This window comes from Astyanax mexicanus, chromosome 21, assembly GCF_023375975.1.
Source record: "Astyanax mexicanus isolate ESR-SI-001 chromosome 21, AstMex3_surface, whole genome shotgun sequence".
NCBI lineage: Eukaryota > Metazoa > Chordata > Actinopteri > Characiformes > Acestrorhamphidae > Astyanax > Astyanax mexicanus.
In genome coordinates, this window is record NC_064428.1 from 41,660,552 (window position 1) to 41,676,200 (window position 15,649).

Consider the following 15,649-nt stretch of genomic DNA (forward strand, 5'->3'; position numbering starts at 1 on the left):
TTCGAGTTTGTAATATAGAATATGAGCTCTTGAACTTGTCCTTAGTTCTAATTGGGTGACAGTTGCATCATTGATTATCCTTTATCAGATAAAAACGAAATACTGATTAAGCAGTAGCAGTAAGTGTCACACTGTGAGGCTGAATGGTATAGGCTGCAGTGATGAGGGCTGTGTAATAAGTCAGTTTTATGGTGGTTTATTGGGTTTTATGATGGACCTTGTAATTGTTTATGCTTGTACAGCATATACTCTGTCACGCTCTGAATACACACTGCAACAAACACTGCTGTTTCTGTAAAAGGAACTGGCGGATATTACATATTAAACAAATTTGTATATTATACACAGTATTTTAAAGCATTAAGTATAAGGTGCTCCACACTTAAAACACTGTATAAACTCATTTACATATTATTGACAAATCTGACCCAATTATCATACACTTAATTGTAAGTTAATGACCCTTCTCTAGGATTTACCTGCGGTTCAGATTATAAATACTAGGAGGTGCTAGTTCTTGTGGGATTAAAGCCTCTTAACATTTATTGTAAATTTTAACTTAATATACAGTAATAAAATGTTTTGCATTGTTGATTATTACTAAACTTATTCAAACTATGACGAAACAATTAACTGTTATAGATTAGCAATTACATGTAGGAAATTGTATTATGTTAACAGCTCCCCAGATAAGAGCACCTAAATACTTCACAGAGTATTTTATTATCCTGTGTTTTCTCAAATACAGTATAAATCCTATTATTAAATAGCATTCAGTAGATTCACTAAAGTTTGGGTGGATTTCGGCCTTTTTAAAAGATGTGAAACTTGAGAACAGAGGGAATAAAAGGGAGAATAAAAGAGAGGGGGAATAAAGAAGAAGTGCTGAGTCACATTGACCTCCTTCCATATAGACGAAGAAGGATTTGCCCAGGCATGCCTCTCACTCTCAGTACACACTGGATATACACAGAATAGAGACTGGGTGCATACTAGTGAAAGCTGAGGCCTGGACTGTTACCTGTTTCACCTGGGTCAGCTTTTTAATCAATACTACTACCAATAATAATATAATAAAATGTATAAATTAGAACATCATTCTGTAGGCACCTCATACAGCGTCTGGTAATCCAATGTACAAGTCTAGGTTTAGTTTGGTTGCCAGGAGAATGGTACTTGTCTGACTCTATTGTGCCAAATATAAAGTTTGGTTGGGGGGGATAATAATGATTATGGTGAGGGGTTGTTTCTCAGGATTTGAGCTCGGCCCCTTAGTTCTAGTGAAAGAAACTCTCAATGCTTCAACAAACGAAGAGATTCTTGACAATTTTATGCTCCCAACTTTGTAGGGACGACCTCATCCTGTTCCTACATGACTACAGCAATCTCCATAAAGACATGCATGAGCTTTGAATTTGGTGTGAAAGAACTGGCCCTGACTTCAACCTGACAGAACACCCCATAAACACACTCCTAAACCTTGTGGAAACCTAAAACTGAACATTTAAAGCTGTTACAGCTGTAAAGGCTGGACCAACATCATATTAAACGCTATGGATTAAGAATTGGAACAGTGAAGTATAAGAGAAGGCAGGCAAGGTAATATAGAGTATATGCAATAAATGTGTATATCAGTGTATGACGTATAGTTTAAACAGTAGATATGGGGTGTGTGTAGAGTGTTAAATGGGCAGTAAAGTGTGTGTATAGAGGTTATCTCTGCTCCATATCCGTCCAATCAGATCTAGAGTGAGGTTGTGTAATAAAGTAACTCATAAACACTGACCTCAGATAAGCTCCACCTTCTATTCTAATCCATATAATGATAATGCATTACGGGGGGAGTGGTGTCAGAGCAGCAGGTAACAGCTGGTTCAAACCTGCTCAGCTAGCCTTATACTTCCTATTACATCATCACTATGGCATCATCACCATTACTTCACCACCATGACATCTTCACCATGGCACCATTGCCATGACGTTACCACCATAGCAGAGCATCATCACATGACATTATCACCATGGCATTATTATCATGACATCATCAGAGGCTACAACCATTTACAGTCAAGGGGTACTGTAAATTGCCTACAGCAGTATAGCCCCACTCATTCAGCTACATCACAAGAGTTTAGCCACACCCATTCAGCTACATCACAAGAGTTTAGCCACACCCATTCAGCTACATCACAAGAGTTTAGCCACACCCATTCAGCTACATTGCAAGAGTTTGGCCCCACCCATTCAGTTTAATCTACAATTTAGAATATTTTAAAATAATGAACAAACACTGAAATTAAGATGTTCAAACGTTTGACTTGTACTGTATAGCTCTGTATCTATAATAACAACTGTATATAACTAAATATTTCTGCACAACTACGTATAACTATAACTAGTTATATAACTATAACAACTATATATAAATATATTTAAATTTATAGCAATGTACAACTGTACAAATATAATAGCAACTACATATAAACACATATAATGGATAAACTGTAAATACTGACCTTACCATAACATGATATATAAATAAGAGAGCACTTAAAAATGGTGAGTTTCTTTGATTTTACCAAATTAAAAACCTCTGGAATATAATCAAGAGGAAGATGGATGATCACAAACCATCAAACCACCAAACTGAACTGCTTGAATTTTTACACCAGGAGTAAAGCAGCATAAAGTTATCCAAAAGCAGTGTGTAAGACTGGTGGAGGAGAACATGATGCCAAGATGCATGAAAAAAACTGTGATTAAAAACCAGGGTTATTCCACCAAATATTGATTTCTGAACTCTTAAAACTTTATGAATATGAACTTGTTTTCTTTGCAACTTTATATTTGACTGCACAACTATAATAAGAACTACATTTTACTTAAACTATATGTAACTATATAACTATGATAATAATCATATATCTGTTTTGACCAATCAGATTGTGTTATCTGTTATTGTTCGGATATAAATGGGTTAAAGGTCATTTATTGTGTTTATTACAGGTTTAATCTCACATTTCTGCATAAATACTGTATTTACTGCAGTACAAAATCTGCTAAAGTTAAATATTAAAACAGTATATAATTAAAACATTATTAAAGGTCTAAATAATGAGTTTAATCCGGTGTTTTAGCTGTTTACTAAAGTGTTGCTAAAGACAGCGATGAGAGCTCGGAGCGCGCTGTGATTGGCTGTGGTCGAGTCGTGCCTCGCTCTGATTGGCTGCTGCGGTTTGGAGGTGGAGGGGGATGCGGTTCCTGGGTTCTGCGGTCCAGGTGAATTTGAGTTCGGTGTAAACAGCAGCAGAACCGGGTCCGGTACCGGATTAACTCAGATTAACTCAGTTTAACTCAGTTTATAGAGGGTTTAACTGGTTCTGCAGGCTGGGATGGGACTGTTCTGGTGGCTCGGTTCTACTGAAACTTGGGTTCTGCTGCTGGTTCTGCTGGGACTGGTACTGATGTGAGTTTATACACATTATATAACCATATACCGCAAACCGGAAACACTGCCTAAACTGCTTAGACTGGATAAAGTTGTATAGAGTAACTAGATAACTCGTATTACCAATCAGGTTAATCAGTTTAATCTGAGTTTATTGTAACTAATTAATAGACTGAAGTTCCTGCAGAAACAGTGTTTATGTGATACAGGTGCTGGTTGCTAAGGTGTTGCTGGGTGGTTGCTAAGGTGTTGCTTCTTAATGGTGAAATGCAACTACAGTATATATGGCTAATAAAGCTGTTTCTGCGAACTTTCACTAAATATAGAAGTTTACGAAATTTGGCTAAATGATGGAATATGCTAACCAAGCTAACAATTTTTAGTTAGTAGACCGTTTTTTTAAATTACAGTTTAATTACATTTTTAAAACGTTCAATCTGTCAAGTTTTCGTATGTTCTTAGAACGTTTTTAATTAAATATTTTTAAGCTCTTTAAATTAGAAAAAAAAAATCAGAAATATTAGTTTTAATGTTTCCATAATATCAGTATTAGTCTAGCTGGCAATGTTATGTGACAAACGTTATAATAACATCGTGATGCAAATGTTTTCAGAACGTTCCTGGAAAATTATTTCTGTAATGTTACAGGGCATCCTTCCTGGAACCATTTTGTAATATTGCTAAACATCCTTATAGCAATCTGTTTTAGCTGGGGAGCTAGGCTAATATAGCTGTGTCCAGAAACTTTTGGCCAAATGTTGGAATCTAAAAAAAACTTTTGGCTCAATGATGGAATCCAAGAACTTTTGGCTGAATGTTGAAAACCAAAAACCTTTGGCTAAATGTTGGAATTCAAGAATTTTTGGGTGAATGTTGGACACCAAAAAATGTTGGCTGAATGTTGGAATCCAAAAACTTTTGCCTGAATGTAGGAATCCAAGAACGTTTGGGTCAATGATGGACTCCAAAAACTTTTGGCAAAATGTTGGAACACAAGAATTTTTGGCTGAATATTGGAATATAAAAACGTTTGGCTAAATGTTGGAAACCAAAAACCTTTGGCTAAATGTTGGAATCCAAAAACTGTTTACATACTGTTGTAATCCAAATACTTTTGGCTGAATGTTGGAAACCAAAAACATTTGGCTAAATATTGGAATCCAAGAATTTTTGGCTGAATGTTGGAATCTAAATACGTTTGGCTGAATGTTGGAAACCAAAAACTTTTGGCTAAATGTTGGAATCCAAAAACTGTTGACTTAATGTTGGAATCCAAAAATGTTTGGCTGAATGTGGGAATCCAAGAACGTTTAGATTAATGTTGGAATCTAAAAAATTTGGCTAAATGTTAGAATCTAAAAACGTTTGGCTGAATGTTGGAATCCAAAAACATACAAAAACGAAATGGTGGAATGCTAACAAGTTAGTTTCAGCTATACAAGGTCACATTAAAAAGCGTATAACAATGTAGATATTATATTTGGTGTGAAAAAGTGGTATTAGCTGCAAATACAATATAGCTGTATTTACTGTATTTACAACTGTACACACACTGTTCTGTACTTATGTATGTATGTATTTATGTATTTAAGTATTATATGTACACCCAGTTATGTAACAAATCTGTTTGCGTTTTTATAGGTTAGATCATCGGGCCAAAAGTTTATTCCGAAATTTAGGAATTCCTGGACCGGGATATCGGCCGTTCTTTGGGACCATATTTGAGTACATGAAGGTACCGTGTTCCATTTTTACACTTATCAAAAATTGAATAGTCATTTATTAGCCAATCAAACAGCAGCTTAGCCCCGCCCCCTGCACGGGAAAAGTAAAAATATATATATATATATTTTACCGCTTGCGAATGATTAGTTGAATATTAAATATCATAACTTATATAGAATAAAAATACCATTGTTAAATGTTTTATTTATTTATTTATTTTAGTTTTGAGCTCATTACAGAAAGAAAACAGCATTTTTATATTTCTGTCATCACTGGAACATAATTCAGGTCTGAAGGGGTTAAATCACAGTTCTAATGCTCTATGATTGGAATAAAGTGTTTGAGGTTAAGATGTAAATAATGAATTTAATTTTGTGTAAACTTTCTTTCAGGGTTTTCACACATTTGATACAAAGTGTTTTCAGAAGTTCGGCAGAGTTTGGGGGTAGGTTAATTTTACAAACTTTTCATAGTGTTTTTATCATGGATGTACATTTTTAACTAAATACAAAATAAATAATTTATTTGTTATTTTTTTACTCATTTTGGCACTTTTAAATCCAGCTGCACAAACTGGAACTGTGATGCTTGAGAAGATGAAACCGAAACTTAACTTAAAGCGCTGCTTTTTAGCACATGGACGTCAGTTTAGGAACGTCAGATACAGATTACGAAATCTATTTTGTAAAAAATGACAAAACCTAAAATACTGCTTTTCTAGAAGCTGTGTTTTACAGAAAGTTTCTGTTTTTAAATCTAACAAATCCTGTTAGATTTAAAAGCCCAAGTGTAAGTTAAGAACAGGGAATTGACAGGAAATGCAAGTTTCGAACACACTAATTGCCTTTTAAAATAAAATAAACTACTAAATTATATGAATATTGTAAAAATTGCAAACTATAAACTGCAGCAAAAGGTCTGACTGTAGCTTTACTGAGGTTGTGTTGTGTGTGTTTATGTTGTGTGTTTATGTTGTGTGTGTTTATGTTGTGTTTTTATGTTGTGTGTGTTTGTTGTGTGTGTTTATGTTGTGTGTGTTTATGTTGTGTGTGTTTATGTTGTGTTTTTATGTTGTGTGTGTTTATGTTGTGTGTTTATGTTGTGTTTTTATGTTGTGTGTGTTTATGTTGTGTGTTTATGTTGTGTGTGTTTATGTTGTGTGTGTTTATGTTGTGTGTGTTTATGTTGTGTGTTTATGTTGTGTGTTTATGTTGTGTGTGTTTATGTTGTGTGTGTTTATGTTGTGTGTGTTTATGTTGTGTGTTTATGTTGTGTGTTTATGTTGTGTTTTTATGTTGTGTGTGTTTATGTTGTGTGTTTATGTTGTGTGTGTTTATGTTGTGTGTGTTTATGTTGTGTGTGTTTATGTTGTGTGTTTATGTTGTGTGTTTATGTTGTGTGTGTTTATGTTGTGTGTTTATGTTGTGTGTGTTTATGTTGTGTGTTTATGTTGTGTGTGTTTATGTTGTGTTGTGTGTGTTTATGTTGTGTGTGTTTATGTTGTGTTGTGTGTGTTTCAGTATATTTGACGTATGGCAGCCATTGCTGTGTGTTATGGATACAGAGATCATCAAAACCGTCCTGATTAAAGAGTGCCACACCCTCTTCACCAACCGCCGGGTACCGTTATCACCCTGCACCAATTAACCAATCAATTAATCAACAGTCTGAGATAAATAAAAACCTATATTATAAATAATGTTTAAGTGTTTGTTAGTGGTGTGTTACTCTGGGTAAGTCCACATTGTTGTTATTGCTTTTATTATTTAGTTTCTGTAACATTTATGATAAGACTAGCCTTTTATAAAAATGAATTAATTAAATAATATTAATTACGTCATAAATTAGAGATGCGCTGAATATCCCACAACCAAAATTACAACATATTGAACTCTGACATTTTGGACTTTTTTGGAAGTTGTATTGTGATTGTTGTTATACTTGCAGTGATAATAAGAATTAAGAATATTAAAAACAATTTGGGCAATTTAATTAATGTAATGATGAAAAAGATGTATAAAAAATTGTATTCTGTATTTGGGCTAATATATCATTTTGTTTAGTTTCTGACAAAAATTCACCTTAAAACTCAATAGTACTCATTAGATTCATTAGATTTTTAACTGAATAAAGATCAATAAAGTGTTTATAACCTTAATAATAACTCTAAATAATATTATGTTTTGTAATTTTCTTCAGTTCTGGATTATAAACTGTGATTTTAAAGTTGTATTTCTGAATGTTGGTCAGGACTTTCCTCTGAACGGTGAGCTGTACGACGCCGTGACTGTGGTTGAGGACGACAACTGGAGAAGAATCAGGAACATCCTCTCACCATCGTTCACCAGCGGCAGACTGAAGGAGGTATATTAACACTGATTAACACTGATTAACACCATTTAACACCATTTAACACTGATCAAAATATTATTATACAAACAGACCAGTGAAAAATCTAAATATCATGACTGATCTGAGCCTAGATTCTATCCATCAGCCGATACATGTTTATCTGTACGTGAGCCATGTACTAATTCTCTCAATTAATCATGGGTGTGGTTAATTTTGTGCGTAACGTGAAATAAATCCACAGGTAACGGTTAGCCATGGTAACAGGTAACTGTGATTACAGATAACTGTAGTAACAGGTAGCTGTTTAACTGTGGTAACAGGTAGCCATGGTAACAGTAACTGTGGTAACAGATGTCTGTGGTAACAGGTAACTTTAGTAACAGGTAGCTGTGGTAACAGCTGTGGTAACAGGTAGCTCTGGTAAAAGAAAACTGGTAACAGGTAACTTTAGTAACAGGTAAATGTGGTTACAGATAACTCTAGTAACAGATAACTGTGGTAACAGGTTGCTATAGTAACTTTAGTAACAGGTAGCTGTGGTAACAGGTAACTGTGTTGATTGGCAGATGTTTGGTATCATGAAGAAACACTCCAGTACTTTAATAAAACACCTGCAGAAAACCGCAGAACAGGGCGGAACCGTGGACCTGAAGGGGTGAGTACAGTTACTCACGCAACACTTTCTTTAACTGTATATATTTAACCCCTAAACCAGTGGTCGGCAATAGGCGGCCCGTGGGCCAGATCTGGTCCGCAGGCATAAAACATCTGACCGTGAGGTTGTTTGTTTGAATTATAATGAAAGATAATGAAAAAATGAATAAATGAAATGCTTCTCTGGTGAGCTTTTGTTTATATTCCTCCCCTGTTACTGAACTCCATCCCATTATACTTCATTTTACAAAACAATTTTTTTTGTGGCCACATAATGGGTTGGAAAATATCTGTCCTGCGGACAAACTTAATTGCCGACCCCTGGTGTAAATGTTCAGCCTGATTAAATGTATCAGATGTATCCATTGTTTGTTGGGCAGGACTAAGTGGGCATGTTTGTGTTTAATTGGGGGTGGGACTAAGGGGGCATGTTTAAGTAGGGGGCAGGGCTTAGTGCTAAAAAGTATACTACTAAGTTCTGGTTGTGGTGGTGGTGGTTGTTGTGGTGTTCAGGGTGTTCGGACCGTACAGTATGGACGTGATTGCCAGCACGGCGTTCAGCGTCGACATCGACTCCCTCAACAACCCCGACGACCCATTCGTCACCAACGCCAAGAAACTGCAGTTTAACTTCGAGAACCCCGTCTTCATCATCGGCGGTAACCTGATAATACACTTTTAATACAAAAACGCTCTGTTTACCAGCTGAAAGATACCAGCTGTACAGGACTAGTATAGTAATGTTAGCGAAATGTCTTATGTCTCTCTTCCTCTTGTTGCACTTTCTGTATGCCTTGTTTCAAAAGAAAATACATTTTCTATGTAGCAGAAACACTGATTAGGACTTCTTAAGCGATCTAAAAGGCCTAACATTTTTCTCATTGATAAAAAAATAAGATTATTTTATAATCATTGTGTTTTATAAGTCTATTTCTATAACTCTTTCTCTCCGTTAGCGCTCCTTCCCTTCACCATGCCGCTGCTGGAGAAGATGAACTTCTCCTTCTTTCCCGACTCCGTCACCAAGTTCTTTTACGCCGCAGTGCAAAAGATCAAAGCTGAACAAATGATCAACCAGCATAAGGTACATCGCTAAAATACATAATGCTGAAACTGCTAAAATTGATTAAAAAACAACATATAATTGTGTATTTCAGCATACATAGCATTTTAGCTCCACCCATTCAGCCTACAGCAGTTTAGTTTAGCTCCACAATAGTTTACTGCTACAGTTCGTATTAAATTATTAGTATGCATTACTTTAGAGGTATATATTTAGTGCTTTTATCTAAATGTTCTTGTTTTATTCTTTGTCTTCATTTCTGTGTTTAGAGCCGAGTGGATTTTCTGCAGCTGATGATGGATTCTCAGAAGTCAGATCAATCAGACAAAGGAAAAGAGACACATAAAGGTACTGCTCTGCATGCTGGAGGTGTGCCATATTGGATCATACATAATAATATTACAGAAAATTCTGACACGGAAAAAAAAACTCCAAAATTTCCATATTGTGGTATAGCGGTATTTTTGCATCCTATTTTGCATTTATTTAGCTATTTTCTGCCTTCACTTTCAATTGTTTGTTTGTTTGCTTATTACTTATTTTTGTTATATTTTTGATGTAGTTAAATTACTGTACTCATAATGACATAGACATATATAAACATAGACTCTGCATAGCGTAGCAGCTGGCACCAGGAGGCAGACTGTGCAGAGTCTATGTATATATGTCTATGTTATGATCAGTACAGTGATGGCGGCGCTCGGAGCTGAAGCTAGAGTTATGGGATGTAAACAGTGGTTTTTAATAAGCTTCAAGGCTTTTACTCGGCACGCTAACGCCAATGTTGAACAAAGCCGTTATTTAAAATCTATTGTATTTCCTATTCTAAAATGATTGTGAGATCGTTGTTTAGACGTTATTCGCTTGTTAAAAGTAATTTTATCTGTATGAAATGTTGCGTTGTTGCTCCTCCTGCAGGTCTGACTGATCATGAGATCTTGTCTCAGGCCATGATCTTCATCTTCGCCGGTTACGAGACGAGCAGCAGCACTCTGACCTTCTTCTTCTACAACATCGCCACCAACCCTGAGGCCATGAAGAAACTCCAGCAGGAAGTGGATCGGACCTTCCCCAACTGGGTGACTCTCAAACAGCTCTCTCAAAACATCTACGCTTAGAAATTTAAAATATAGCTACAGGTGTCATTAAGTTTTAGCAGATACCACATCGTCCACCTCCCACATTAACCACGTCACTGTCTCTACCGGAACATACGTAATACCTACAATTCCACGCCGACCACATTAACTGCATCACTGCCTCTGAAGATGGATACCACAGCATCCACTGCCCACATTTACCACCTCATCACCTGCTGAAATATACTTAATAACTGTGATACCATGCCGTCCACCATCCACGTTAACTATGTCGCCCCCTGTCAAAACATATGTAATGACTGCAATACCACGACACCCACGACAGACATTAACATGTTACCACCTCTGCTGAAACATATGTAATAACTGCGTTACCACACTGTCTACCAGCCGTATTAACCATGCCACCATGCCTGAAACCACTGCCCAGAATAACCACACCCCCCCCGAAACACACCGAATAACCATGATACCACACCGTCCACTGTCCACATTAACCACGTCTCCGCCTTTGCGATACATATGTAATAACTGTGATACCACTCTGTCTACCACCCAAATTAACCTACGTAACAAATGCGATACCACATCATCCACCATCCACATTGACCACATGAGATGTGAACAGATATTTTAAGTTTTAGTATTTATTTGTTAAGGGCTCAGGGCTGAGTGCCGGGTCTGTTTAGGTTCTGAGGTAGTTTCCTGTGTTTGTTCCGGCTCCAGGCTCCGGTTTTGTACGATGCTCTGGTGAGTATGGATTATCTGGATGCCGCTATGAGCGAGTCGATGCGGTTGTACCCCGTCGTTCCTCGGCTGGAGAGACAGTGCAAGAAAACGGTGGAGATCTGTGGAGTAACTGTTACTAAAGGAACCGTCGTCATGATCCCCACCTACGTCCTCCACCGAGACCCGGAGTACTGGCCTGACCCCGAAACCTTCAACCCCCTGAGGTCCGGAGTTACTACTCATACTGTTACTCACACCAACAATACTCTAACTGTTACTAATACTACTACTGATACTGTTATTCACACCGACAATACTCTAACTGTTACTAATACTACTACTCATACTGTTACTGCTACTTTACTCACACTGATAATACTCTAACTGTTACTTATACTACTACTGATACTGTTACTCACACCGACAATACTCAAACTGCTACTAATACAACTACTCATACTGTTACTCACACCGACAATACTCAAACTGCTACTAATACTACTACTGATACTGTTATTCACACCGACAATACTCTAACTGTTACTAATACTACTACTCATACTGTTACTGCTACTTTACTCATACTGATAATACTCTAACTGTTACTAATACTACTACTGATACTGTTACTTACACCGACAATACTCAAACTGCTACTAATACAACTACTCACACTGTTACTCACACCGACAATACTCAAACTGCTACTAATACTACTACTGATACTGTTATTCACACCGACAATACTCTAACTGTTACTAATACTACTACTCATACTGTTACTGCTACTTTACTCACACTGATAATACTCTAACTGTTACTAATACTACTACTGATACTGTTACTTACACCGACAATACTCAAACTGCTACTAATACAACTACTCATACTGTTACTCATACCGACAATACTCAAACTGCTACTAATACTACTACTGATACTGTTACTCACACCGACAATACTCAAACTGCTACTAATACAACTACTCATACTGTTACTCACACCGACAATACTCAAACTACTACTAATACTACTACTGATACTGTTATTCACACCGACAATACTCTAACTGTTACTAATACTACTACTCATACTGTTACTGCTACTTTACTCACACTGATAATACTCTAACTGTTACTAATACTACTACTGATACTGTTACTTACACCGACAATACTCAAACTGCTACTAATACAACTACTCATACTGTTACTCATACCGACAATACTCAAACTGCTACTAATACTACTACTGATACTGTTACTCACACCGACAATACTCAAACTGCTACTAATACAACTACTCATACTGTTACTCACACCGACAATACTCAAACTGCTACTAATACTACTACTGATACTGTTATTCACACCGACAATACTCTAACTGTTACTAATACTACTACTCATACTGTTACTGCTACTTTACTCATACTGATAATACTCTAACTGTTACTAATACTACTACTGATACTGTTACTCACACCGACAATACTCAAACTGCTACTAATACAACTACTCATACTGTTACTCATACCGACAATACTCAAACTGCTACTAATACTACTACTGATACTGCTACTCACACCGACAATACTCAAATTGCTACTAATACTACTACTGATACTGTTATTCACACCGACAATACTCTAACTGTTACTAATACTACTACTGATACTGTTATTCACACCGACAATACTCTAACTGTTACTAATACTACTACTCATACTGTTACTGCTACTTTACTCATACTGATAATACTCTAACTGTTACTAATACTACTACTGATACTGTTACTCACACTGACAATACTCTAACTGCTACTAATACTACTACTCATACTGTTACTGCTACTTTACTCACACTGATAATACTCTACTACTCATACTGTTACTGCTACTTTACTCACACTGACAATACTCATACTGTTACTAATACTACTACTGATACTGTTATTGCTACTTTACTCACACTGATAATACTCTAACTGCTCTTAATTCAACTACTCATACTGTTACGGATACAGTTACTCACACTGACAATACTCTAACTGTTACTAATACAACTACTGATACTAATGCTACAGTTACTAATTTTATTAATACTGCTGCTATTACTACCTCTGGTTTTACTAATACTTTACTGCCCTATTAGTACTAACACTGTCACTATTAGTACTTTGTTACTATTATTTGTTCCACTACTACTCTTATTACTGCCCTATTAGTACCTACTACGGCCTTGACTACTCTGGCCTCTATTAATACTACTATTGCTGTTGCTACTACTACTATCAATACTGCCCTATTATTACTAACTACTGTCAGTGCTATGTTGCTATATTTTTCTACTACTCTTACAGCTGCTTTTCTTTATTTTTGAAAGTTTTGTAATTAAATAGGTATTAAACTGATCCGGTTCTGATCCGGTTCTGATCTGCAGGTTCACTAAAGGGAATAAGGAGAATGTGGACCCCTACGTCTACATGCCTTTCGGTTCTGGACCCAGAAACTGTATCGGGATGAGATTCGCTCAGTTGGCCATGAAACTCGCCATCGTAGAGATCCTGCAGAGATTCAACGTCCAAGTGTGTGACCAGACCCAGGTCAGATATTAATACTAAACTATACTACTAATATTAAACATAAAATATTACCATAACAAACCTTATTAAACCCAAAGTTTCAGAAATTTCCATTAAAATGTTTAAAATGTTTAAGTTATGGTTATTTTAGAAGATCCCTAATTGCCTTTTTAATACTAGATATTGTTACTAGTAGATTTACTTTACTAGTACTAGTATTGTTAGTAGATGTACTTTAATTATTACCTATTTTTCTTTCATTAAATTTTGTTTTGTTGTTCCCACATCCCACAGTTATTAAAATCATTACTTCTTTGTGTAACATTTAAATGAACAAAAAATCAACAATAAATAAATGAATGTAAAAAAATATTTAATTTAAACAAGGACGAATCTAATTTTGATAGTTACGTAGTTATTACAAAATAGATAAAAATGTACATTTTTTTTTGTTTCTACTGAATGTTTGAATCTCACAATTTTAAATTAAAGCTCATTAAATTGTGAAAGCTTAATTGTGTTTATTGAATTTGAGTGACATCATTGTACACAGTACTTTTTGACATTAAATTATATATATATTTTTGTAATTAATAGTTTGTCATTTTTTCTGTGGTCAGGTTCCTCTGCAGTTGGCTGGAGCTCTTCTGACTACTCTCAAACCCATCATCCTCAAATTCACCCCCCGAGCTGATTCCAGCAACTAATTTACACCAGTTTACTCAAAAATATATAATTTACACTCTAATTATAGAGTTTTATAGTAATTAATGTTATTATATTCCATCCTGTTACTCACCATATCACATTACACTGAGTATAATTTCACCTTAATTACCTCTGCACTCACATATACCTCAGTCAGCAGTATGAATTATTATTAATTATTCATTAATTATTCATATTTCTTTCTGTATTTGACTGAAATAATTCCTGCACTGATGAGTTAATAAATGTAATATTTTTACTGATCACATTCATTTTATATAGACTTATGTTTTATATCTACATTTATATGTATTTTGTCGTCTAATTTTTTACTTTGAGGAATATGAGTTAGGATTTCTTAATAAAATAAAATCATATTTTTTCATTGGTAACAGTCTGTGTGGTTTAACTTCTCCATTTAGTTATTAATCAGTAATATCACACATTAAATATATACAGTTCTGAAAAAAAATGAAGAGATCACTTCAGTTTCTGAATCAGTTTCTCTGATTTTGCTATTTATAGGTTTATGTTTGAGTAAAATGAACATTATTGTTTTATTCTATAAACTACAGACAACATTTCTCCCAAATTACAAATAAAAATATTCTCATTTAGAGCATTTATTTACAGAAAATGAGAAATGACTGAAATAAAAAAAAGATGCAGAGCTTTCAGACCTCAAATAATGCAAAGAAAACAAGTTCATATTCATAAAGTTTTAAGAGTTCAGAAATAATCAATATTTGGTGGAATAATCCTGTTTTTTAATTACAGTTTTTTTTTTCATGCATCTTGTCATCATGTTCTCCTCCACCAGTCTTACACACTGCTTTTGGATAACTTTATGCTGCTTTACTCCTGGTGTAAAAATTCAAGCAGTTCAGTTTGGTGGTTTGATGGTTTGTGATCATCCATCTTCCTCTTGATTTTATTCCAGAGGTTTTTAATTTGCTAAAATCAAAGAAACTCATCATTTTTAAGTGCTCTTTTATCTTATTTTTTAGCATTCATTGTGATTTATTTAGTAACTACTACAAATTAAGTGTCTGCTAAGAACTATTTAGCATCCACTGTGAATTAATTAGTATATAAATGCTGTAAATTCTGTACTAATAATTTTTCTTTGATTAAAATTGATATTAGTAATAAATATATCTGTTTTTATGTTGTGAAATGTGTGAAATGTGTGAAATGTGTGTGAAAGTACCCAGAGTTCAGCAGCTCCCCCGATTACATAACATCCTGCTCAGCCCCGCCCCTCAGCCTGTATAAACTCTAAACCTC

The 15,649-nt window shown here is 35.2% G+C and overlaps 1 protein-coding gene across 1 annotated transcript; it reads left to right on the plus strand.

Annotated features, from left to right (window-relative positions):
* The first annotated feature begins 3,285 nt into the window (after positions 1 to 3,285).
* LOC103034640 (cytochrome P450 3A27) lies at positions 3,286 to 14,754 on the plus strand. The gene is made up of 13 exons (XM_049469354.1): positions 3,286 to 3,466; positions 5,090 to 5,183; positions 5,566 to 5,618; positions 6,694 to 6,793; positions 7,424 to 7,537; positions 8,092 to 8,180; positions 8,693 to 8,838; positions 9,136 to 9,263; positions 9,512 to 9,590; positions 10,161 to 10,321; positions 11,069 to 11,295; positions 13,513 to 13,675; positions 14,275 to 14,754. The coding sequence occupies exons 1-13, from the start codon at positions 3,393 to 3,395 to the stop codon at positions 14,359 to 14,361; spliced, it is 1,515 nt and encodes a 504-aa protein (XP_049325311.1). The 5' UTR covers positions 3,286 to 3,392; the 3' UTR covers positions 14,362 to 14,754.
* Positions 14,755 to 15,649: the final 895 nt, after the last annotated feature.